General features: G+C 36.8%; 1 protein-coding gene across 11 annotated transcripts in view; it reads left to right on the top strand.

The window, feature by feature from the left end:
* Window positions 1-27400, top strand: part of LOC121453278 (casein kinase I) — an 88695-nt gene that overhangs the window by 16771 nt on the left and 44524 nt on the right. For 9 of the 11 annotated variants that reach the window (XM_041659898.1, XM_041659899.1, XM_041659893.1 and 6 more), the window contains exons 2-4: window positions 8424-8847; window positions 16640-16680; window positions 20994-21063. In XM_041659898.1, the coding sequence (XP_041515832.1) occupies window positions 8670-8847; window positions 16640-16680; window positions 20994-21063 (289 nt within the window). In that variant the 5' untranslated portion in view covers window positions 8424-8669. Of the gene's footprint in view, window positions 1-1057; window positions 1118-8423; window positions 8848-16639; window positions 16681-20993; window positions 21064-27400 lie in introns of all 11 variants that reach the window. The other 2 variants (XM_041659895.1, XM_041659897.1) reach the window with 1 other exon arrangement.

The following is a 27400-nucleotide window of genomic DNA, read 5'->3' as shown; positions in this document are numbered from 1 at the left end:
AGGTTACCCTTATTGTCCCTGCTGTGTACTTCTGAATGTATCTTGCCAGACCAGTTGTTACTGTAATTCAGAGGGTTCTGTAGTAGGGGAGGTTTGTTGGAGTGTTGATCAAGTCAATTCTGGGACTAGAGAAGTAGTTGATGAAGTGATCAAATACTCCTGTTTCATTTCCACACTAATCAACCAGTGGTTCTGATGGCTTCTAGCTCACCATCTTACCTGGAAAGACAATTCTTAAATGGTCAGAATATGAGTTTGACCTGCAGTTCTCCATATATAATATAGTAAATGCTTAAGGGACAGAGTATTTTACAGTTCTCCTAACTGTTGAACTGGGCGGGCCTCAGGAAAGACGTATGAGTGCTCACATGTGAGGGGCCGGAGACATGGATCTCTCCCCCCACATACCCTTTTTATTTATACAACTGAAAATCTCATTAAACATGATATTTTGGCTGGGCATAGTGGCTCATACCTTTCATCCAGCACTTGGGAGGCAGAGACTAATGGGCCTCTGTGAGTTTGAGGCCAACCTGATCTATACAAGTAACTTACAGGGTAGCTGGGGCTATGTAGATGACTTGTCTCAAAACAAAACAAACAATGACAACAAAGAACAATGCGATTTTTTCTTATTACATATGTGCACTCCATTTTCTTTTCTATTAGTGTCATCTTAAATAACTGCGATTTAAGATCCATTAAATTAGTTTCGTGAGTGACTAGTGGATTCCACCTAATCCACAGTTGAGAGAATATAAAAACTAGTTAGTAATCTCTTTTTTCTTTTAGATTTCTCTTCCTTTTTTTTTCTGTCCTTTTTTCTTTTCCTTCTTTTAGGTGGTCAGTTTCAAAGGCTAGACAGTTCTAGATCTTCATAGGAATGTATAGGGACATCATTGAAATCAAGTTTCAGAAATGCTAAGTAATTTTAGATGATAGATTCTAAGTCATTTGAGACTTTTTTTGTAGTATGTAATTAAAGAAATTGATTTCCATATTTTGACATTACAGCTAATGATTTCACTTTAAAAATAAGTGTTTATTCCTTTCTTAGACAACTGCAGTTGGAGTAATGCCAGACACCAATAACTGGGACACCGGCTGCTAATATCAGGTGATGTAGTGGCTGACCGTCTCATCGCAAATATCTCCACTCATTTCAATTTCAGAGACGCTTGAAGATACATATTCTAATACAGTTTTTTGATTGAGACTGAGTAAAGTGTTTAATACCCCAAATGAACTGTTTTGTAATAAGTACATAGTTTTAATTTTCTACTTTTGAGAATTTTATACATGAATATTTTACATAATTTTCACTCTTTCCTCCCCCTCCAACTCCTCCAGTGTCCCCTTTACACCTTTCAACTTCGAGATCTCTTGATTATTTTTATATTCATATGCATAAATACACATACATACAACCTGGTGAGTCTATTTAGTATTGCTTATATAAATACGTATATTTTTATTTCATGTAACAAACCTGTGGGAAAATAACACTGTCAGAAATAAGTTTTGAATATAAAATTTGATATTAACTTTGTTGCAATTTTTTATTTGTAAATTATGTTTATTAGAGATGCATTGAATAAATCTTTTTCTTTTTTTACTACAGCAATATTTTGATAGTATAATATTTTAAAATTATTTTAAAAATCTAGAACTTCTCATTGGTGTCTGTTTGGCCTATGAGGCAGAACATACGTACACAGATTTATTTTCAGACTGTTTTTCTGTTTATCTAGGTTGTATGTAAGGTCTTAAATGATTGAACCATGCAGATTAGTCTGATTTTCCGTTTTGAAGATTTATTAGTGCTTGTCAAATACAGTCAGATACAGTCCTCTTATGTCTGCTTACAGCCAGGTAATGCTAATGTTCTCCAAATTGAGAAGCTCTTTTTTAGTGACTATCACTATATCAAAGTTGAAGCGGTTCATAGAAATAAGACGATTTTCATATTTGCTCCTTCTTTAAGATAACTTAAAAGCATCCTTTTGACCAGTTCCCTGTCTTTTAACATATATTTTGTTACCATTTATATACACTCACATAGCTAATTATGCTTACTAATTTTAGTTAGTAGAAGGATTAAGATTTCAGTTAAAGGGGACACATTTGTTAAAAAAAATTACAGTAACCTCGGGCATTATAAATACTTTGTGTTGTGAAAAATTGTGAACAGGGTGTTTCTGGAGCACAGCTCAGTAGCTATGCTACCTAATCTGTAGGATCTACTGGTTAGTCATGTTTTCTTTTTTTAAATATGTTTTCTGATTTTTTTAAAAATTTATTAGATTTTTAAAAAATACCATTCCAAGTTCCCACTCCCTCCTCTTTTCCCATTCCCTCCACACATCCTCCCACCCCACCTCCATGTAATCCTCAGAGAGGGTAAGGCACATTGCCTTGTGGAAGGTCCTAGGCCCTCCCTACTTTGTATTTTTTGCGTTGACTGTTTCTTTGAACACATTCATAGTTTCACTTTTGATTGCATCTGGAAGTATAATGAGAACTACAGCATTGCAGCACTACAGTACTACAACACTACAGCACTACAACACAACAACACGACAACAGTACAACAGTACAGCACTACAACACGACAACAGCATACAACAGTACAGCACTACAACACGACAACAGCATACAACAGTACAGTACTATAGCATTACAACACCACAGCACTACAACAGTACAGTACTACAGCACTACAACACCACAGCACTACAACAGCATACAACACTCAGTATAGTACTACAGCACTACAGCAGAACAGTATTATATCCCTACAGTTCTATAGTACTACAGCACTGTAACAGCGCTACAGTAGCACTACAGCACTACAGTACTCCAGCAGTACAGGAGCAGTACTACACTGCAGTTCTTTCTTTAGCTGTTTTTTAAAAGCAACTGGTATTTAATTGGACACAGTGAATCATATCTAGTCACAAAAGTGCCTTCTGTGTGACTACTAGAAAATGCAGAAATAAACTTGCTCTGTGTGGGCGCTAAACTGAACAGTATGTAATATTCCTTCCTCATTTTCTTACCTAAATAGTTTTTAGGCCTTTTAAAGTATGTCTATTGAAACTGTTCTAGATACTTAAAAAACATAGTTGGACTTTCAGCTGCTGGTATTATTTAGTATTTAGAAGAGATTGTGTCTGAAATTTATATATCTATTTTTCAAGTGTTAGGGTTGGGGCTCAGGACCTTTGCGTGTGGAAAGCAAGTACTTTAAAAGAGCTGCACCCCCAGCCCTGTTTCTAAGAAGGTGTTTAACAACAGTTTAGGGAGAAAATGAAAGTAACCTTTTTAGTTGTTCTTTACATTTTAAAGATTGTATCATCATTTGAAAACTATGGATTCTTTCGTCAGAAAGATGGTGAGGGATTGTGGATTTCAGAGTAAGAAGTCCTCTCCCCTCACTACTGTTAAATTTTGTGTTATTTTTCCAGTATCCGCTGAGGAGAAAAAAAAAGTTTATTGACCAGAATTGTTAACAAAAAGCTTCATTTATCAATGAATAATATGTATAACTGTCCTAGCTCCAAGCATGGTATTAAATTTGGGGGATCATAAAGTTACATATAAGAAACTGTATCGTCAAATACTAATACTGCTTGATGGGTGCTGTCATAGAGAAAGTTCTACCACTATTTGGTTCTGTCCTGAAATTTGGCAATCCTCCTTAGTCTTTTAGGTGCTAAGATTACAAGCATGTGCCACCATGCCTGGTTCTCCTGGAGATTTTGTGTATGTATGATGCTTCTTTGTGTGTGGCCATGGTGCCTGTGTGGAAGTCAGCGGTTCACCTTTGCCATTTGCCTTTGCCATTCTACCTCGTTCAAGATGGGTCTCTTTACCTTGGCATAACCAGGCTGGTTAACCCTTCTCCCCGTAAGTGCCTGTGCTGGGTTTTACATTGGTTCTGGGGAATCCAAACTCAGGTCCTAAAGCTGGTGGAACACGTGCTTCTTCTATACCCGAAAGTCTTAGTTTTAAACTATTTTAATTTCTTAAAAATAGTTTTAAAAATAAGAATTCTGTATTACAAGTTTATGAATTGTTCCGGGAATGTTCTGAAGTGAGTGAGGTAACACAGGAGATGTGTTAGTTTCTTAGTGGTCATTGTTGTCAAACTTTGACTTGCCCTCCCTACCTGTCATGAATGATTGATTTCCTAGTCAGTTTCCATGACTTTGTTTTTATCTATTCAGAAAATTCAGTTTTGGGAGTGGACTCATTTCCAGCATTAAAAAACCTGTTCATTTTTTAATGGCTTCATTTAGAGCTAATTTACTGCTTCTTGCTTCTCTCCTGACTTCCCAGTTTCAGGTGTGGGCCTATTTTCTGGGCCCCTCTATAGGGAAGGAATTTAGGGCTGTTTCTTGGTCTTACTGTCCTCCATCCTGTTGCTGAATTCCCTCTGCTAGGGTTCATAAGGGATGGAAGGCTATGAAAGGGAGAGAGTAAAAGCTCTTTAATTTAATGATACTCTGTTACTTTCTATTTCTATTGTGGAACAGTTTGTGTTCTTGGAAGATTTCCTATGCACCTCTTGCACAGACAGAACAGTCTACAAGTATTTCTATACACAATTATGCATACACAGGCTTTACCAAAAAGAAGCACATTAAGTAACTGAGAGGAAGGGAAGGGCAAATAGGTTGAGGAGTGAGAAATGTATAAATATCTATGGAACATTTTTACTTCATTTGTGGATTATTTGGTTTCTTATATGTAGAATATGGTTTTGGATAGCTCACTGTTTAAACATAAATGAAAAGCTATATATCAAAAATACATAAATTTTCTAAAAGAAAATAACTTTCTTCTAAATGGAAAAAAAGCAGAGAAGGAATTTTGTTTTAAAAATTTCAAAAGTTAATAGTTAACAGCTAATTAACTATTTAAAAGAGCTACATTTTAAGGTAAATTTTATGTAAATTTATGTAGTAAGGGGGATATTATAATATAATTTGAGATATTTTGCTAAATTTTTGATTTGTGAATGGGCACTGTTTTTTTTTTTAATATATTTAGTAAGTATACAATATTCTGTCTGTGTGTATGCCTGAAGGCCAGAAGAGGGCACCAGAACTGATTACAGATGGTTGTGAGCCACCATGTGGTTGCTGGGAATTGAACTCAGGACCTTTGGAAGAGCAGGCAATGCTCTTAACCGCTGAGCCATCTCTCCAGCCCTGGGCATTGTTTTTTAGTATTTATTTTAACTTATATATATTTGTGTGCACACTTATGTGGAGGTCAGAAGGCAGTTTATGGGGGTTGGAGCACTATACTGTTACCCTCTGATCCATTCAGTCAGCCCAACTATTATTTTAAAAGCCACATTTTGAGGCACAATGTACATGTAACACCATGCAGAGGTTTCAAATGTAGTTTTATGCATTCACAAGTATATATAGCTGCCTATACTCTTAATGAAGGTACAGGATATATGCTTCCACAAGGAAGTTCCTCCATGCTATTTTCTAGTGAACTATCCTTCACCTGGTAAACCTTGGCTTTGATTTCTAGTCCTGTAGCTTAATTCTGCTGGTTCTAGTATTTCTGTGACTTTAACTCATTGTGTCTGATGTCTTTCAACCTACTCATGATTCAAATGGTATTCTGTTATATGAATATGCCAATTTGCTTATTTTTTGTTGAGAATACTTTAATTTTATTCAGTTTTGGCTATTATAAATGAAGTTACAATAAAAAATTGGTGATAGATCTTTCTGAATACATTTTTTATTGATAGGTTATAGGATAAATAAACGTTTTCCTTTATAAGAAACTGTCAAACTTGGTTCCTTGTCATACCGTATTGTGCTTGTACAGAAATTAAGGACAGACATGCTTGTTCTTAATTTCTGCTAGCATTGCTACTGGTAATCTTGTAAAGTTTTCCATACTTATGAGTATGACATGATACTTTTATGCTTTTAATTTGTATTTCTATGGTGAATATGATAATCAAGACTTCATATATTTATTGGCTATTTGCTAACATTCCTTGTGGAAAATATATTTATTTTTTGCATAAGAATAGTTTATTATTTAATTGTAGTGTATTAATGCATATTCATAAATATATGAACTAATTTTCCATAATTTTTGTTTTTTCTCTCCAGCTCTATTAACTTTTTATTTTATTTTTCCTTTATATATCACAAGCTTACAAAGTTATTTTCCTTTATGGTTCTCATTTTTTTGTGTTTAGAGGTATGATTCATTACATACTATTCTTTCATGGTTTGAATCAAGGTTCTTCCCCCCCACACACACACAGATGTATAGTTGTTGTGACCCATGTCATTTTTGAATCGACTTAATGTCTTAATGGAAAATCAGCTGGGCATCTGTGTGGCCCTGTTTTGGACTCTGCTCTTTCACTTACCTATTCTGTAGTAGCTCCACATTGTCTTGATTACTGTAGCTCTCTAGTAAGCCTTGGCATTAGGTGCTGTATATTTAATTTTGTTTTTGTGGTTTGAGATTATTCTAGATTCTGCATTTTTACAATAACTTTAGGCGCAGTCTTATGTTAGAAAACAGACTCACCAGTTTTTTGGGATTGTGTTGATTTTATAGATATTTTTAAAAGCTACATTTTGAGGTGTTCTGTTCTTCCTTATTTTATTATGGAGCCCAGTAAGGGCATTTCAGACATGTATCACCACAGCCTAGCTTGACACTGTTATTGCAAGGCGTGGAAGCCTGCTTGGATTGCTTGGACGAAAGTAGATGTTCATCTAATGTAGCTGCCGGACTAACTGTAGAGTTCACATGTATTTGCTAGCTAAATTTTTAAAGGAAGTATGTGATTGCTCTTTTAAAAGTCTCCAGCACCTTTTAATGCTTTAGTGGTTTCATCTGTATATTGGAAAACTCAGTGCAGGTAGCTAGGCATGGTGGTATATGTAATGCTAGAACTTGGTTGGGAGTCTGAGTCAGGAAAATTGCAAGTCTGAAACCAGCCTGTGATACATAGTAAAACCCCTGTCTCTAAAGGAAACTTTTATATGCCTATCTTCTCCAACATCTCTTAGCCTTGTGAAATTATTTTTTTTAAAGCCTTAGTTTGAATGTTACATAAAAATTATTTTTCTTGAGAGATCCAAAGACCGTGTTTTTGTACTATCAGTTTTGTGACTCTTTCCTATATATATATATAAAGGATAATAAATATTTGAGTAAATGAGAATATACTTTTAAAATGAAAACATACTTTTGAAAAGTAAAAATTAAGTATACAAGAGTGAAGAAAATAATTAAGATTTAAAATTTTTAAAATGTGTGTGTTGTTTTTGTGCTTTTAAATAGAATAGCTATATTAATTTCTCAGACTTTGAGTACCTGTTTTTCTTATTACAGTAACTTTTAAATGGGAATGTCTGGTCTAATCAGTGGATGCTGTTTTATGAAACACTCAGTACCTTTTCTTCTTTGTTGTTTTAAAACAACCAGATCCCTGATTTTTAAGTTTTGTGTTTGTTGGGGATAGGGAGATGCTCAAGTGGAAAAGTAGCTCTTGCACAAGTGTGGGGTCCTCTAAGAAGCCAGGTATGACGTGTGCCTCCATAACCCTATCACTGGAAAGGGGGAAAGGGACATGGGCAGGGGGACCCTTGGAGCTTGTTGTCCTGTCAGCCTGGCTAGTCCATGCGCACTAAGTATATGTGTGTGTGTGTGTGTGTGTGTGTGTGTGTGTGTGAGAGTGTGAGAGAGAGAGAGAGAGAGGTAATTAAGATAGACACCTGTGGTGACTTAAATGCGAATGGCTCCCATAGGCACAATTGTTTGAACACTTGGTCCCCAGTTGGTGGTTTGTTTGGGGAGGTTACAAAATTCTTTGGTGGTCTAGCCTTGCTGGAGGGAGTGTGTCACTGGGGGCACGCTTACAGAGTTTTTAGTCTTACCTTGATTATAATTTGTTTTCTCTGCTTGCTACTGCAGTTGAGATATATAATCTCTCAATCTCTGGCTTGGGCCGCCTGTTGCCTTGCATTCCTTATCTCTGTGGCCAAAATAAACTCTTCTATAAGCTGATTTTGATTATGATGTTTTATCATAGCAACAAAAACTAATAAAATATCTGATTTCTACCTCTGGCCTCCATACATACTTGCATATATGCGTGTGCCCATATGTTCATGATCATATAAACATTTACACACATATATTTTATCACATGTACACTCAGATTCACAATTTTTAAAAAAAAGTTAAATTTGTTTTTTGTGACATGTTGTATTAAAGTATAGGTAAAAATTAATGGTTCATTTAAGAGTCTACTGTGCTTTGATTTCTGGGGCCTCAACAGGTAACCTAAGCTTTTATTGTTCACTTTCCTAAATATATATGTCATCTTTGTTGACAGTTTTCTCCTTTTAATGTCACAGCTCTCTATCAAACCAGCTTCGATCCCTGAGAAGATAATTTTGAAGACATACTTTGCTGAGAAGACAGCTGCGAACAGTTGTCCGAATGGGATGAACACGCCTCAGCTGACTGACTATCAGCTGGAGTTTGAACGCTAACGCTGCTCATCGGGTACTCTTACCTAGTGATGCGCCTACTCTTACAGTGCCCATTTCATTGTGCTTGTCTTGATTAAAGAATTCAAAGTGGAGTACCGCAAACTTGATATGGATAATAAAAAGAAAGACAAGGACAAATCAGATGATAGAATGGCACGACCCAGTGGTCGATCAGGACACAGCACTCGAGGAACTGGCTCTTCTTCCTCTGGAGTTTTAATGGTTGGACCTAACTTTAGAGTTGGGAAAAAAATTGGATGTGGCAATTTTGGAGAATTACGATTAGGTAAGACTATTTTGTTTGTTACATTATGTAAAGATACACTTGTAAAGAAATACACTTGTAAGACTACTTTCTTGCTTTAGTGTTAAGTTCCTTGTGTATACATTGGGGGCTTTAGTTGAACCATGCTTTCTCAAAGTACTGGTTATAAAGAATATAGGTGTTGGAAATTTCTTATTTATTTGTACTTTCATTTGTACGAAATTTCCTAGTATCTAGATGTCTATTTGTTTGAGATTAACCATTCTCATTTCTTAAGAATGTGAGAAAACAAGAAAAAGTAAGTTTAAAAGATCATGCAGGGGCTAGAGAGGTGGCTGAGTGGTACTAGAGCACTTGCTGCTCTTCCAGAGCACCCGGGTTTGATTCCCAGCACCACATTGCATCTCACAAACACTTGGGACTCCAGTTCAAGGGGATCCTGTGCTTCTCACTTTCTTGAGCGTCAGGCTCAAGTGCATAGTGCACACGTGTCTGTATGTATGTATTATGTATGTGTGTATGTATATGCAGGCAAAACATTCATACACATAAAAATAAGTAAATAAAATTTTACAAAGGCCATAGTTTCCAGTAAGTCTTTTGTTGTATAGTATATTTTTGGGAGATATTTAGGTTCCATTTTCATATTTCAAAACATTTAGTAACTGATCACTTTAGAGTCATATATGTGGCTTAAAGTCAAGTTAAGATACTATGTAAAGTTAACTTTTACTCGTTATAATAGCTAGTTTCTCTGCACCATTCTCCCCTTTCCTTTGCCCTACTGTGTCTAAGGTAAGGTTCAGCATCATTTCTTTAACAAGGATCTCAGAGTTATCTACCTACTCATGCTGTGATAGTTTGGGAAATGCTGTGCTTATTGACGCTCCTAACGGTCCACTCCAGGAACCTGACACTCCATAGGGAAGGCACTTGCTGAATGCCACAGAGCAGTTCAGTGACAGATTTAGAAGTGAAATTCAATCTTCTTACTCGTAGTGTAGTAGAGAAGCTGTCTCCATTGAAAAGCAACAAGGAATGTGGCAAGGTGTCACAGCAATCAGTAGTAAGGTAATTAGGCACATTAAGGACTTCCTCATTGTCTCACCAAGACTATGAACTTGAGGGGAAAAATAGCCTCACAGTTTTCACTGGGTCCCCTCTTTGTTGAAAATAAAATTATTTGTATATTTCTACTGAGCTATTTCTTATTATTTTTTTTAAACACCCTAACTTGTAGTGTCTCTTCTGTTTCATTTGTTTTGTGTTGCTACTGAACATTAAATATAAATGAAGAAGCAAGCTAATAAAAGCTAGTGACATTCTTGTACATAACTATAAACAATGTAGTTGTTACATTTAGTAGGGATTAAAATCTTTGAAAGGGCAAATATTTTGTGGCTTATTTTTTAAAGATAGTGTTCTTACTTGGGAGTCAGAGAAACTAGGTTATTTACTTTCTGTCAAATTTGAGATTATCCATCTAATTCTTAACATGGATTATATACTGAAAAATGTTCATGGATCTCTTTCTAGGTTATTATAAATATTAAATTTAGAGTATAATATAAAAAGCTAATACAATATCTATATAGTGTTGTAGGAGGCCGCTTGTTTGTTCCTGGCTGCTCAGCCCTGAAATAATCACACAGAAACCATGTTATTTGCAATACTATTTGGCCAATAGCTTAAGTTTATTTCTGGCTAACTTATATCTTAAATTAAACCATCTCCATTAATCTGTGTATCACCATGAGGCTGTGGCTTACAAAGTAAAGTTGTACTCTGGCGGAGGCTACATGACTTCTCTCTGACTCCGCCTTCTTTCTCCCAGCATTCAGTTTAGTTTTCCCTGCCTAGCTCTGTTCTGTCCTGTTCTGCTATAGACTTAAAGCAGTTTCTTTATTCATTAACCAATAAAAGCAACACATAGACAGAAGGACCTGCCACACCAATATAGGCTTTGGTTGTTTTTATTACAGTTTTTTATATAATTTAGAAATAACTATTCTTACAATATACACTATGTATATGTACGTATTCATATAGAACAATTTTAGTGGGCCAACTTAACCAGAACAATATGAGACATGGTATCCATGATCTGTATATTGAAATTATACTGTATTTTGTGGAGCATTCCCTTCTGTGTATCTGTGAATGAGCAAAAGTAAATACAATGTGCTGGCTTAGGATCTCTAATCTTATCCAATCAAGTGCCTATGTAGATTCTAAGTGTGTTGTGTTTGTATGTATGATACTTACATATTCATTTAAAGTATTATATATATGTATATCTTGAAAAGTCAAATGAGTACTATAATAACTTATAGTCTGAGACTTTTCTTGCAAAGACACAATTATATGAAATTCTAATTTGGTAAACCAAGAGTTTATTGGTAATTTTAGTAGTCTGTGTGAGAGGCCAGTATGACTCCAAGGCAGCTGCATCAGTGAAAAGCCCACCCTATGTGGGTGCCAGCTCAGAAAAAGTTGCATTTCCAGAGATCTGCCTAACTCATAGGCAGCTTGACAGGTTGGGAGCATGTCCTTCTCACAACTCATGGATGAGGGAGTCCCTTCTTTGAGCATCTGTTTTTTGCTTTCATAAACTTAACCTTGGGGAGGGACCTTGTGAGTTTGGAAGCTGCAGCTCTAGGGTTTAGATCATTTACTTCCTGAGCTTCATGCTTCATTCCTTTCTCCAGGAGGAAGTGTTTCCATATATATCAAATAAATAGATTTTTTTCTTTCTATGTGTGCCATTGTTTTGTGGATATCTAAGTATTTTCCATATATATATATATATATATATACACACACACACACACACACACACACACATATACACCATGTCCATATACATATACAGAGCTAAGTTAGTCATTTTAATTTTTCTTACTCAGAGACCTCTGAGGGGTTTATTACTTTCTTTTCAAAGGCCTCCATGGTTTCTTTGTTTATAAAAAAGTTATTATAACTAAATTTACTGAAATTACAGATGGTGTGAGCCACCATATGAGTGCTGGCAATTGGTCTCAGGTACTGTGGAAGAGCAACCAGTGCTCTTAACTGCTGAGCCATCTCTCCAGTCCTGCTTTGGATCCTTAAAGTATTTTTATTAAAGTCACATTAATAAAGCATCCTGAACATTTGATTTACTATACTAATTTGTATGTGTGTGTGGTATTTGAGCAAGAAAGACTATAAGATTTACTTTTTATAGGTAAGTGGTTTTCAAGAAAGGTACTAATTTTCAACAAGGATGCTCTTTCTTTCTTTCTTTCTTTCTTTCTTTCTTTCGTAGAGAGCTGTCTCTTACCTCGTAGGATGCTTTACCTGCCCAATACCTCTTTGATACCTTGATGTTGTAACTTTACATAGAACTCGAAGATACCCCCAGCCCCATCCCATGCATAGTTGCACCAAGGAGAGAGAGAGTTGTCCATTGCTGGAAACTCTTCTTACAGGTTATTAGTTTTTTCGTAAAAGGACTGATTGAGATTAAAAACCACACAAAGTTGTAAGCATTAAATTTAATTATGTCAACATTTTAAACATCTTTATTTTAAATGATAGGTCAATTTATTTGCTGTTTTCTTTTGTCTTCATCTGTTGTCAGTACAATTTGCATTTTTTGACTGTTGGTAGATAGATTTCAAGTTTAAACAACAATTCAGAATCCCTAGAACTATTTTTGATACTTAACAAATACTTCAAACAAAGCTAGCCAAAATAATAGGATTCTATTGTGTATTTAAAATATTTTTTTGTATCTTATGATCTTTAGACATCTTTTAAAAATAATTAAAATTCTTTAACAATTTCATGCATATATGTAATGTATTTTGATCCCCACACACCTCATCGTGTCCTTTCCAAGTGCCTCTGTACTCTTCCCAGCAGTTTCCCCTCCTACTCACGGTTTTCATTTTAGAAAATGCCCCTACTGGGTTTGAGTAGAGTGCCTTTGTGTCCGTGCCTGTGTGGGGTCATTTACTAGACATGAACAGCTTACCAGTGGATGCGTCTCACTGAGCAAATGCTCTCCCTTATCCTAGCTGCTGCCACCAGTTCCTCAGCCAGGGATGGCTCCTCATGAGTCCCTCCCACTCATGCGGTCATGCTGATGGTTTCAACTTGTGCAGGTCTTAGGAAGACAAGCTCAGTTGCTGTGAGTTGATGAGTGTCGTTGTCATGTCATGTCCAGAAGGCAGCATTTCATAGCACTCTTCCCAATTATTAGGTTCTTCGATCTCTGCCTCTTTTCCTCCATGTCATCTGAGCCTTAAGGCTCGGGGGAGTCATTCTCAACAGTTACTTGATTTCACTTAGTTCAGCCACTGGCTTTAATTACAGCTTACTGCAACATTAAGGATCTCTGAACTAATATTGATACCAGCACTAATTTATTGAATGAGTTGGGCTCAATTGAAAGGTGAGGTGCCTCAGATCCCTCTGGCTCTAGCACTCTATCGGTGTTGTGTAGGGGAGGGGCAGGTAAGAGCCCCTTGTCTGAATTATCCAAAGGTTTCTCCAGCCTCATTGTCTGGTGAAGTTCTTTTTTAGTGAAGTAAAAGAACCAGCAAGCATTGTCTTGACTTTTATTTCACAAGTTTCAGTGCAAAGGCTCTACCTCAGCCCCTATCCTCTCCTTTATTTTGTGTAGGAGTTTTGCCTGTCTGTATGTCAGTGCCCCAAGTATGTGCAGTCCTGTGGAGGTTAGAAGAGGGTGTTAAATCTACTGGATTGGAGTTACAGATGGTTTTAAACTGCCATGTGAATCCTGGGAGTTGAATTCAGGTCCTCTGAAATACCCAGAAGTCTTCTTTGGATATGTTAAAAAAACAGACAAAAACAAAAATCCATCTTGTTTGCGGGGCAGCCTGTGCCTCCTATAGTTGGTATGTTCTAAGGAAAAGAGCAATTACTAGAGACTTAGGTAGGGGCATGCCTTGGGTATGTGAATTGAATTATCCAATCTCCAGCTTGAGTGTTTTTATCTGTCTCTATCCCTAGGAACAGTATTCTGTACCATGCTTTTAGAGACAAGCCGTCTACCCAAAGACCATTGGAACTGTGGATACATGTCAGTCCTAATCTGTTTATCTTGTCCTGCCTTTCCCCCAAAACTGTAATAATAAAGGCCTTTGCCTAAACTTTTTTTTACGTCCTTGTTTTCTGTCACCTAACACAAACAGGCTGCTTCTGCAGTCTTCTATGGCAGTAGCCTTTCTAATGCTGCAGTGTTTAGTACAGTTCCTCACGTTGTGGTGACCACCAACCATAAAATCATTTCTGTTGCTACTTCATGTTTGCAATTTTGCTACTGTTATGAATTGTAATGTAAATATCTGTTTGTTTTCTGATGGTCTTAGGTGACTGCAGTGAAAGGGTTGTCTGACTGTCCCCAAAGAGGTCGTGACCTACAGGTTGAGAACTACTGCCCCTGGCTTTCTGAGAGAAAGATAATTATTTCCTGAGCTTCTCCTCTGTTTTCTTGTGGGTGTGTGTGATTGACATTACATTAAAAAAAAAACCCTTAGAAATATTGCTTTATGATACTGTACCTTTTGGCATAATTAAGTTTCAATAACTCCTCTTAGTTTTGCTTTTCTCCTTTTATTCCCGTATTGCTCACAACTCCTTATTTTGATCTTTGGGCTTGGAAATTATTGTGCTGGAAGTTCCATAAGCCTTATATCTCCATTACGTAAAGATTTGGGTAATTTTATTATTTTTATGTTTATTGACTTCTGCAAAAACATTCTAAAACACTGGAAAATGTAAAAATAAAGACTAGACAGTGGGGCTGGCAGGATGGCTTCGTGTAGCCTTAATAGGATTTTCTATATCCTTTCTATCTTACTCATACCACACAGACAGGCAAACACAGTTGGTGCACCATTTGCTTTTGTGTGGAACACATATTGATTAACATCTAACTGTAGGACTGTGGCTGTACAGTGACAAGACTGTATTGTTTAATCTTCATTCATATTTATGACTGTGATCACCACACTTCAGCCAGATCTCTAATATTAACAAGGATGATGCTCTTTTTAGGATTCAACTTCTCTCTTTCTTTCTTTCTTTCTTTCTTTCTCTTTTTGCTGTGACATATAAGATAAGACTATATGAAAGTCAACAAAAATGTTGGTATGTTTTGGTTCTGTGGGATCTATATTTAGCCTTTTGTCTTTTGGATTTTTCCTGCATATATTCAGAATAAAATTTATATAGTTATGAAGAAATGGTAATACTCTGAGGAAACATATTTTTCATCTTTGATTCAGTTGTAAATAGGATACCAGTCTAAAATCAGGTCACTAACAGTCTTCACTCAGGTTTCCCAGAGGGCACCTACATTTTCATACATAACGAGTTCCTAAAACTGTGCATGAAAACATTTCTAAATGTGAAACTAGTTGCTTAAAAAAATAAAATATTCTCTAAACTTTGAAAAATAGTTATGTAGGCTTGGTTTGTGCGTTTCAGAATAAACTTGGTTTGTGCCTCTTTTGGTATTTCTACTGGGTTAAATCTGTCAAATATGTTGAGGTTCTGAGATCTATGCTACTCAGCTTTAATGTGAGTGTTTCCCCCCCTAAGCTGTGAGGGCAATATTTAGGATATGTCTGTGAATACTCTCTGTAAAGACAGCGGTACATCTGGAGCTCTGAAAGGTCAGAGGGTCCTGTGCAAAAAATGCCGTGCATGAAGGTTGGTAAACTGCCTGTTTTGTTTTTAGTAGTCACTTTCTGGGTTTGAACACAAATAAATCATTCTGTTTTCATTATTATAATTATTCATGCCTAGAAATTAAGAAACAACTTGGCTCTTTTTTTTATTTCATTCTTTTTGATGTGCTTGCAAAGATACATGTTAATTGATATTTCATATTACCCTTCTAGCCTTATTAACTCTCAAATTCTCCAAAGTGTTCTTCTGGGGTTGTAGATTCTGACCATTGGAATTTTCTTAGCTTATGGCCAACACAAAGACAGTTGTAGTTTATAAAAATTGTTTGCATGTTAGTGATGTTAAGCCTGTGTTCCAATATTTACATACCTTTATATTTAACATAATTTTCAGTATTTAGAAGTTTAAAGTATTTCATGTAGCCAAATATGTCTAAGATCCTGTTCTTCATGTTTTCTTACCCGTAGAAAGGTCACCATATATATTGAGATGATAAATATTTTTTATTTCATTTCTTATATTTAACTATAAATAATTGGAATTAATTTGTTTGTAAGTTAAAACACTAATAATTTTTTTAAGATAGTTAATGAGTTTTTTGAGCCAATTATTGATTAGTTTTCCTTATTTAATTTTATTTTAAACATATTCCAGAGTTTTTATATATCTGATACATATGCTGGATTAAATATGTGGTCTGTTAGTACTATATTTCATAATGGTTTAAAAGAAAATGATGGATGGGTGAGGTTTTATATTTTATATTTTTCTTTTATATAAGTATTCTGCCTTAAAATGTATTCAGTATTCACTTGAATATTGGTTATTTTCTAAGTTACATGCAATATTACAACAGTCAGAATATGTTCATTATTATAATGGATAATATATTTACAAGTACAGTTTCTACTTGGAATCTAAGTGAAATATTAAATACATTTGAGTTGCTAGTAAATTTAGCAATTTCTTTTTCTTTATAACTGGATGTAAAAACTTTTGCTATTTAAATGTCTCATATACTTTTTTTAAAAAAAGAGTACAGGTCATAAAAGTTATGTAAGTTAAATTTAAAAGTATTAGCAGGATCTGACTTATTTCTTCCTTTTTCAAGGGAAAAATTTATACACAAATGAATATGTGGCGATTAAACTGGTAAGTTCACTATTATTTTTCTACAGTTATTTCCTTTGATTATCAGCTTATTAATTTTTTATCTTTACATTTACAATTTTGGTATTCATCCAAGAAGGAAAAATGTTTGCATGACTGACCTTTTGTTCATGTCTCTAATGATGTGTAAAGTGTCAGTGTTTTCTCTGCATGACAATTCTGTTTTTACTTTGGCAGCATTATGGAAGTGAAATTTGTAGTTTGGCAGTATTTCAGTGGTATTTTTAAGTGGATAAAAGCAAAATTTTTCTTTCTGATTCAAGCATTTAGACAAAAGTGCCTTTAGCATTTAGGTTTGTATTTGAACACACACTTCCAATTATCTTCTAAAGTGTTTCTACTGGTGTTTTGTAAATGTACTAAAGCTGGTTGTTGCTTGGCTTTCAAGGATTTAGAAAGCCATGAGTGGTGGTAGTAAGGAGGACCGTCATGTAAAATTCCATGTGCTCAGTGTCACAGGTACAAAGTAGTTCTCTGGAAGAATTTGCACGCAGGAATTATTTTATTCATTTATTATTTATTCACTCATTCATTTATTTATCTATCATTTATTTAGACAGAGTTTCTGTTTAGAACTGACTGTTCTAGAACTCACTATGTGTACCAGGCTGGCCTTGAGCTCCACCAGCTTCTGCTTCTCAAGTGCTGGGATTAAAGGTGTGTTCCTTTATGCGGCACTAGGAATGGTTTATAAGGCATATTTTCTCGTTGTCAGTCAGGTTTCCCTGAGGTTCGTGTTGGCTTAATGTTCACATTCTCCTTACTCTTGTCACCCTTGTCCTGAGAGTGTAACCTGTGTTGCTAGAGCAACTGTTAGAGGAAGAGGCCATGAGATGAAATGCAAGCTTTTGAACTGCCATGGAAAGTCTGTCTTGCTTGAAGTGTCTTTGAGCGTAGGCCTGTGTCCCTTCCTTTTACCAAAATGAGTATAAGTGTCGTGCTGTGATGCTGCCAGGACACAGGGGTCTGGCACTTGACTCACCCAGATGAGTTCTCCCTGACTTCAAGGTCAAGTCCTTGACTTTATAATACAAACTCTGGTTAGCTTCTGTCAGGGTAGTCACTGTTTTTTTTTTTTTTTAACTTTTTTTTTTTTTTATTGAGAAAAGGAGAAAAAAAACCAAATTTCCTCCTCCTCCCAGCCTCCCATTTCCCTCCCCCTCCTCCCACCCTTCTCCCCCTCCTCCCACCCTTTTCCCCCTCCCCCCACTCCTCTCCCCCTCCCTCTCCAGCCCAAAGAGCAGTCAGGGTTCCCTGCCCTGTGGTAAGGACCTAGGTCACTGTTGTTTTTAACTGGACTTGTGATAATCAGCCATGAGATCAGTTACTATAATCAAGCTCTCAGAACTGTCCTAGTTGGGAACATAAATTTTTAATTTTTGATGAGAATTTTTTTTTTTACTCTTAAGATCTCAAGTGCCCAAATGAGTATAAATATTGTTTTATTTTAAAAATATTTAAAGTTTATTCTTTATCCATGTTATAAATGTAGACAGTGTATTTCGATCATATCCATTTTCTTCCCCTCTGCTCTCTTTGCTTTTTCCGGTATGCCCACTCCCACCTCTAGTCCCTGAAAAAAACAAAAAGCAAAGGTCACTGAGTCCAGTTAGTGCTGTCTACATTCTTGTGAGTGTTGGGCTGTGTACTGGGGCTTGGTCAACCTGTCATGTCCCCACCCACCCCACTCACTCTCCCTCCTCCAGCAGCCATCAACTGCCAATGGATCCTGCATTATGCATCCCTCTGCTTTGTCCATGCTGCAATGTTGATGGGCTTAGTCTTGTTCGTGAAGGCAGCCTTAGCTGTTCTGAGGTCATGAGTGCAGTGGCCATGTCATGCCAGTAGACAGCATTTTATAGCACTTCTTCCCCTCTGCTGATTTTTAAATTCTTTCTGTTCCTCTTTAGGAATGATGTATTCCTTCAGGTTTTCAGGAATAAGAAGGAAGTTTGAGGGGATCGATCTAGCTATTCCTTTTAGGGCTGAATAGTCAGTGGTCACTTACTCTCAGCACTTTGACCAGTTACTTATCGCTGCATTAAATAACTTTCAAGGGCTACATAGAAAGCCAATTTAAACAGACAAAGGAAGTTAGTATATAGGAACGACAGTAGAGAGAGTCAGCATTCAGGAAGTGTACAATATTTGAATGGGCATTCTGATTGTTGGAATTGTTCTTTTTTCTTCTTCACATTCTAGCTCTTTGTATGGCATTGGAGTTGGAGGTGGTATACCAGGAAAGAAATGTGTGGTATTCTGTACTAGTGATGAAGCAGCTGTACTTAACAGCTGTGTGCAGAGGGAACAGAAGCCACCGCCAGGCTGACTGCTCCCTGTCTGGTTAATTTATCAGGTGTAACCCTCAAGTCCTGTCATTTTCAAATTTGGAACTTGTTTGTCCTGTCCCTACCACTGGTGCCTTAGAAAATGCAAATCCGGTCATCTTCCAATCTCTATATATACATGAACATATAGCACTTTTTGTTCAGTGTATTTTGTGTATTTCTCTTTTTTATTTTTTTCCTTTGGTGAGGTGGAGTAGGAGACCTTTCTATTACTCTGACTGTTTTTTAGGCAGGTTTTTTTTCTAGCCCAGGCTGGTCTTGAGCTTGCTATACAGCTGAAAATGACTTTGAACTCTGGATCCACTTCTGCCACTGTTCAGGTGTGCACCACCATACCCAGCCTGTTTGTTTTTTTATTTTTAAGTGCAGTGATCAGCATTACATACAAAAATTATTACTAATACTCATAATTTACGGTAACTGGGAACATTTTTACTTTTGTATTGTGAGGTAAGTATGGCCTGTAGTCATATTCTCCCTAAATTTATTGAAAGTTAGAAAAATGCTTATATTTTGGTCTGTAGTTTACCAGTTTCCTTGTGTGTGGTTTGTTTTGTTGATTTTGTCGAGTGCAGTAGGTGAGGTGTAATTTTGTTTAGAACCAGCCATAAAGACAGTCAAGTGGAAATACTATGTTTATATACTTTTAGACACATCTCATTGCTGTATTTTGGAGAAATAAAGGCACTGTTGGATATTTTGAGAGCAGATCTTAGTGTCTGTAGTTCTGTAACAGCTTACAGGATGTTTACTTTTGTCTTTTTCCTACTTCAGATCGGTAGCTTGTCTAGGTGTTCCCACTCACATAGTAACCAGCTGTCCATGGCTACTGTAAAGGTCATCTGTTGGTAATGTGACTTGCACTACATGGTGGTTTCCTGACATTGTGTTGTTGCTATTGAAGTACAGGATCAAATTGAAATTACTAAACTAAGTTAGGGCTGGTTCCTGTTCTTTTTACCTGAAGCACATCAATCATTTAATTTCAGTTGTGATGGTATAAGTGAATATTATGTCGTATCTTACGGTTGTATATTTTTAGACAGTCAAAATTTATGGATAATGTGATATGTGAAAGGCACTGTTTTCACTATTTTATATATTAAATTTTATATTGTGCACACACATATGCATGTATATATAGAGAGGAAAGGAGCGAGGGAGCCATAAAAAGTTTTAACTGCATTTTGCAGACGAGGAACTGCAGTATACAGCAAAGTTAACTAACTTTCCAAACCACACAGCTAGTGAAGTGGGAAGTCAAAGGTTTAAATCTAGTATAACTTGGTTTCAATCTCTGAGCATTTAACTACTACTATTATTGCTTCTCAAGATTTAAGCTTACCATTTTCTACAAATAATCCTTTTGATTCTAAGTTTCTAGTGTATTTCTCTCTCTCTCTCTCTCTCTCTCTCTCTCTCTCACACACACACACACACACACACACACACATATGCCTACTGTGCGTCTCATTCTTGAATCTGGTTTTTGCTTGTGATCGTCACTGCCCTCCACCCCATCACTGCTTATTAGACCTTCTCTCTGTATTGTTCAGATCTCTAATGATGTGAAGTATTTACTTTCTCCCTCATAATGCACTTACATAGTTTTTCTTTTAACTTCTGTTTCCCTTAGTCTCTTTGTTCTTTTGTTGTGCTTACCTTTTATTGCAGAAAACTGTGATTTTAATTTAATTATTTTTTTTTAAATCCTGTTGGTTCCTCTGATAGCTGCTCAAATGCTTACTTTACATATGTTTACAGATGGTATCAATTTATTGAACTTTAAGTACAGTGTTGATTTTTATATAGATCTAGAGGAATAGAGATACCTAGTAGAATATTATAGTGTATGTAAGTTGATGCTGAAGTTTAAAACATTTGGAATTAGACACTAGTGGTTTGTCTTAACTGAAATGTCTTTTGTTTATTCAATTGTTTGCCTAGGAGCCCATGAAATCCAGAGCACCACAGCTGCATTTGGAATACAGATTCTACAAGCAGTTAGGATCTGGAGGTAAGTTATATGAATTTTAAAATTTGGAGTAACACAGATTGTCATAACAATAATACTCTAGTTTTAAAAATAATATTTTAAATTTGGTTACAGAATCTTTTTTTTTTTTTTTAATTGGGGCTGAAGAAATGCTATAGTGGCTAAGAGTGCTTCCTGTTTTTAGCGGACCAGAGTTCCTAGCACATATGTCAGGGGGGCATCCCCTGCAGTTCTTGTTTCGGAAGACGGTGTGCATTGTGTGTGCATGTGGAGGATAGGGGATGGCGTGTAGAAGGTGGTGCGCTCTTTACCTTGTGTGTCCTGGGAGCTAAACCTAGGTTGTTAGGTGTCACCAACCCCCTTTTTGGCGTGACTTTTGCTATGGTCCTAGCCATGGCAGGTTCGCAGTCTCAAACGTTCCAGGGTAGGGACATTGGGATTAGAAATGTTGGTAGGAGAAACAGAGAAAAGAAAGAAACACAGAGACACAGGATAGTAATGGGAGGGCAACTCCACGAATACTGGATGCTGAGTTCTCTCTTCTGATTTCTGAGTTTGCCTGTGTTTATTTTTCATACACTTTTATGCACCAATACAAAAGAGCTAGGGGAGAAGGCAACAGATTGCTTTAACAGGACACAAAGTACAAGCAGAACAGTTCTTGCTTTAATACTTGAGGCATCAAGTCATTATTTTTTGAGTAAAGCATTTGATGTCTGGTGCAGGGTACACCCTAGACCAAGTATCCTGTAGGCATCCACTCCCTATGTCAAACTTCCTATTTCAAAAGAAGGAGCAGAAGTATGTTTGAATTTTCTGACCTTTGGTCAGGGTGGAGCGGGTCTATGACTCTGGGCCATCTTAATGTCCAAAACACCAAGTAGCCACACCCTAGGTCAGGATATCTTGTTTTATAGCCACACCTGCTGTCAACAACTTTGAAAGAGCAAAAATAAGCTCAGACTCTCTGACCTTCAGCTATGGAGAAATAGGCTCACATTTCTGGAATCTTCTTAGTTAGGTTTGTTGGCAGATGCCTTTACTGCTGAGCATCCATACTGTTAGTCTTTTTTAAGCAATATTGCTGTTATTATAATAGGTGTAAAAATGACTCCATAAATATATCCACATAGTGAGCCCTGGAGCCCATAGTTAGCATATAGCAGACATGTGAGATTGCAGGGTTATCCTGGATGTTGTCTAGGTAAGCCCTCAGTGCAAGCCAAGTATCTTTACTAGACATAGACAGAAAAGGGGAAGACTGTATGCCCATGGGGGCATAGCTTGGAATGATGTGAATGAACTAAAGTATGCTTGCAGTCTGAGATTCTGAAGGAGGCCCTTCAGGTTCTCAGGCTCCTAGAGCCTGCAAAGGGAGCATGGCTCTGCCTTGATTCAGCCTTATGAAACTGATTTGAGACACTGGCCTCTAAGGTGTAATACAATTATTTTTTGTTATTTTAAGCCATCATATTTGTAATAATTTCTCGATAGTAGGTAATGCAAATATATTTATATATGAAGTTCTTAAATCTCAATGGGAATAGAGATTTTTTTCATCGACAAATATTTATGGTTAAAATTTCTACTATGTGTTGCTTGTTGCATTGTCTTCACATTGAAGCTCTCAGTGCTACTTTTATTTACTCCTATTCTAATTGAAATGATTATTCAACAAAAATAAATTTTTGTTTGTTTTTCAAGACAGCTTTTTTTTTTTTTTTTCTTTTTTTGGTAACAGCTCTACCTAGCTGTCCTGGAACTAGCTTGAACTCACAGAGCTCTTCTTACCTCTGCCTCTCTAGTGCTGGGATTAAAGGCCTGCACCACTACTGCCTGGCCTTGAAGTGTATTTTTATAAACATATTTATATTCTAGTTTGTAGAATGCCCATTTCTTCAAATGATACACAGTTTGCATTGTTCCCTCACTAAGAGCATATGCAAATGAGTAGTCCTTGCAGTGTTAGTAAACTTTGCATTAATGAATGTATTATAGATTTTTATGTGGTGTCCTTTCCTATTTCTTCTGCCTAGTTTTGGTTTGAAGTCTGTTTCGTCAGATATTAAGGTAACTAACTACGTCTGCTTGTTTTTTAATCCATTTGCCTGGATACCTTTTTCCTTCCTTTTACCCCGAGGCAGTGTCTATCCTTGATTTAAGGTGTGTTTCTTGGAGGCAACAGAAAAATGGATCTGGCTTTCAAATTCAATCTGCTAGTCTGTGTCTTATCCCTGAAGAATTGCTAGTTAGTTACTAATGAGTAGTAATTATTAATTCCTGTTATTTTGTTATGGTAGTGTATTTTTCCTTTTTTTCAATTTTATTTTTTTTAAAAAAGAAAGCAATTTTTTTAAAAATTTTATATACCAATCCCAGTTCCCACTCCCTCCCTTCTTCCTATCCCCCCCATCCACTCCTCAGAGTGGGTAAGGCACATTGATTTGAGGAAGGTCCAAGGCCCTCCCTACCATATCTAGGCTGAGCAAGGTATCCATTCAATGAGAATGGGTTCCAAAAAGTTATTACAAGCAGTAGAGATAAATCCTGATGCCACTGCCAGTGGCTCTTCAGTCTGCCCCATACAACTGTCACCCACATTCAGAGGGTTTTGTTTGGTCTTATGCTGGTTCCATCCCTGTCTGCAGGAGTTGGTGAGCTCCTATTAGCTCAGGTAAACTGTTTCAGTGGGTGTCCCCATCATGGTCTTGACTTCTTTGCTCATATTATCATACCTTTCACTCTTCAACTGGATTTTGGGAGCTCAGCCCAGTGCTCTGATGCAGGTCTCTGCCTCTGTCTCCATCAGTTGCTGGATGAAGGTTCTATTGTGACACTTACATATAGTTATCAATCTGACTGCAGGGCAGGTCCAGTTTGGATACCTTCTCCACTATTGCTTAGGGTCTTAGCTGGGGTCATCCTTGTGGATTCCTGGGAATTTCTCTAGTGCCAGATTTCTTGCTAGCCCCGTAATGGCTCTCTCAATCAAAATATCTCTTTCCTGGCTTTCCATCTCTATCCTTCCTCCATCTTGACTATCCTGCTTTCTCAAGTTCTCCTGCTTCTTCTCTTCTTCTTCTTCTTCTTCTTCTTCTTCTTCTTCTTCTTCTTCTTCTTCTTCTTCTTCTCTTCTCCCCTTCTGCCCTTTCTTCTTTCCCCACCTCTATATTCCCAGTCTTGTCAGAAGATCTTGTCTATTTCCCCTTCCCGGGAGGATCTATATATTTCCACCCCTTTAGGGCCCACCTTGTGCTTAGCTGCTCTAGGGTTGTGGACTATAGGCTCGTTACCCTTTGCTTTACAGCTAGTATCCACTTATGAGTGAGTGCACACCACGTTTATCTTTTTGAGTCTGGGTTACCTCTCTAGTGTGTTTTTCTACCCCTCTTTTTCAGTTTTTTGAAACTTCTTTATTGAATCTTTGGGGGTTTCTCATCATGCACCCCAATTCTGTTCATCTCCCAGTTCCTCATATCCCCTCAGCATCCCTGTTGCATCCCCTCCCCCACAGAAGAAAACAAAACAAAACAAGCAAACAAAAGCCAGAACAACAGCAACAACAAAACCCTAATAAACCAAAGCAGAATAAAAACCACATCAGAAACAGAAAAAACTCCACTTCTGACTCTCTGTCACCTCTTCATCCGTCCTGATGATCCTGGGGACTTTGGTGTGTCATATAGTATACTCCTTTGTCTCTACCCCTCTTTTGATTAACAGATCTGGGATTATTTGTTCTTGTGTTCTCCTGGATATAGTTCTTCTTCAGACTTCTTCAGACTGAAGTACCTTCTGGGGAACTGAATTACTGGGCAGAAATTGCTTAAATTTGTTTTTTATTGTATAATGTTTCCTTATTCTGATGATTGTGATTGATAGTTTTTGCTGGGTACGGTAGTCTAGGCTGATATCTGTGGTCTTTTAGAGCTTGTAGATCATCTCTCAGTTTAGGCTCTTCTGGCTTTCAGAGTCTGCGTTGAAAAGTCAGGTGTTATTCTCATGGGCCTCCCTGTGTATGTAATTTCCTTTTTTCCCTTACAACTTTTACTATCCTTTCTTTGTTTTGTACATTTAGTGTTTTTATTATTCTGTGTTTTAGGGACTTTTATTTCTAGTCATGTCTATTTCGTGTTCTGTATATACTTTTTATACCTTTGGTAGGCATCCCTTTCTTCAGATTGCAGTAATTTTCTTCTATGATTTTGTTAAAAATATTTTTTGTGCATTTGACATAGGTTTCTTTTCTCCTTATTCTATACCTATTACTAGTAGGTTTGGTCTTTTCATAGTGTCCCAGATTTTCTGGATGTTTTGTGCCTGGTTTTTGTTGGTTTGTTTTAGATTTAACATTTTCTTTGTCTGCGATAGCTGGTCTTCAAGCTCTGAAATTCTCTCTTCCATGTCTCGTAATCTGTTGGTGAGGCTTACCTCTGAGGGTTTTGTTTGATTTCCTGAATTTCTCATTTCCAATTTTATTTCAATTTTGGTTTTCTTTAGTGATTCTATTTGTTGAATACTACTGTTATGTTTTGATTTGTTTTCATTGTTCCCTTCAATTCTTTGTGTTTTCATGGTCTTCATTAAGACATTAATTTATAGCCTCTTTAACATTCGTGAGCATATTCTTTCTCTTTCTATTGTCTACTTTCTAGTTATTTTAAACTTACTATTACTTGCATGAGGCTATTATCACATCTGTATTCATTGTGCACGTGGAATGCCCTCTTCCAGTGGGTGGCCTAGTGAAGCCCTAGCTGAATGCACCTGCTTTGCAACACATTCCCTGCTGCCACTTGACTCCTTTCTAGCAGGAGTGTTATCGTGTTATTAATAAAAACTTTGAATGTTTTCAGTATTCATATGGAAAATATTGTTTCTCAAGTGAGTGGCTTGACTTTTTGACAGGTTCTTTCAACTATGTAGATCTACAAATTTGGTAATAGCAGTAGTGGCTGTTACTAAAATTATAACTTCACGGTATTGTCTTCTAACACGTTAGGGAACTCCCTTCCTTCTTCCTGGTGCCCACTTTGCCTTCTCAATCTGTACTTTGTGAAAAAAATCATGACTTCTGTGTTCTTTCCATGTTTCCATCTGGTTATTGACACTATCAACGTATACCATCTTTTTAAAACTCCTTGGTTATATCTGCTGTAAAATGAATGTAGAGAATTCTATAATATGTGGAATTTTAATTGTACTTTTTGCAAAGAATTTTGGTTATTGTGTAAGCCCTGTATACATCAGTGATGTCTAGAATTAATCTTTTTCACAGAGTTACTTGTTGGAGTAAGGCTGCTCGTTAGTTTCTGCTTGCTTAGCCCCGAAATAATCACACAGAAACTGTATTAATTAAAACACTGCTTGGCCCATTAGCTCTATCTTCTTATTGGCTAACTCTTACATATTAATTTAACCCATTTTCATTAATCTGTGTATCGCCACGTAGCTGTGGCTTACAGGGTGAAGTTCCCAGTGTCTGTCTCTGGCAGGGGCTGCATGACTTCTTTCTGATTCCACCCTTCTTTCTCCCAGCATTCAGCCTAACTTTCCCTGCCTACCTAACTTCTGCCCTGCTGTAGGTCCAAAGCAGTTTCTTTATTCATTAATGGTAATCACAGCATACAGTTACCTGATCATGCTTTTCAGAATCATGTTTTAGCAAACTAAAGAAATTATCCAGGTATAATAACACATGCCTATGATCCCACCACTTAGAAGTATGAGGCAGAAGAGTCACAGGTTTGAACTCATCATGGACAACATATGAGGCCTGATCACAAAACAACAGTAAGAGGAAATTTTAAGAAAATCTGCTTTCTCTGTCCTCTCTTTCACTAGTGCTGCAGTGATGAGAGAACTCATGGCACCAGGAAGTCTCTTAAGTGGCACATTCCAGTCACTGGGGCCTGAGGGTCCTTTGTACCTTTAAGGTTTTTGAGAATCTCAGAGACCTTTTGTTTGGATTGTGTTGACTAAAATTCTAGTAAATATTAAAAAGTTCCCAAATGGCCATTATGAACACAAAGCAAGAATTCTATCACTGAGCTATATGCTCAGCCCAAGTTTTCTTTTTTAAAATATTGCACCAGGACCAGGTATGGTGACTCACACTTTTAATCCTGACACTGAGGATGTAGAGGCAGGTGGATCTGAGTTAGAGGGCAGCATAATCTGAATAATGAGTTCCGGGCTAGGCAACACTAGATAATGAGACCCTGTCTTGACAAACAAATCAAAACTAACAAAAATTGCATCAGTGTATTTCTGTAAACAGCCCAGGTAAGACCCCAGCTTCTCAGCCTGCCAGAATTACAAATCTGTAACACTTATTTCCATACTGTGAAATTAAGTA

Source organism: Microtus oregoni, unplaced genomic scaffold (genome assembly GCF_018167655.1).
Source record: "Microtus oregoni isolate MIOR12 unplaced genomic scaffold, Mior012 000011F_ref0000422, whole genome shotgun sequence".
Classification (NCBI taxonomy): domain Eukaryota; kingdom Metazoa; phylum Chordata; class Mammalia; order Rodentia; family Cricetidae; genus Microtus; species Microtus oregoni.
The sequence above is the reverse complement of the archived record's forward strand: the minus strand, read 5'-3'. Positions and strand labels throughout refer to the sequence as shown.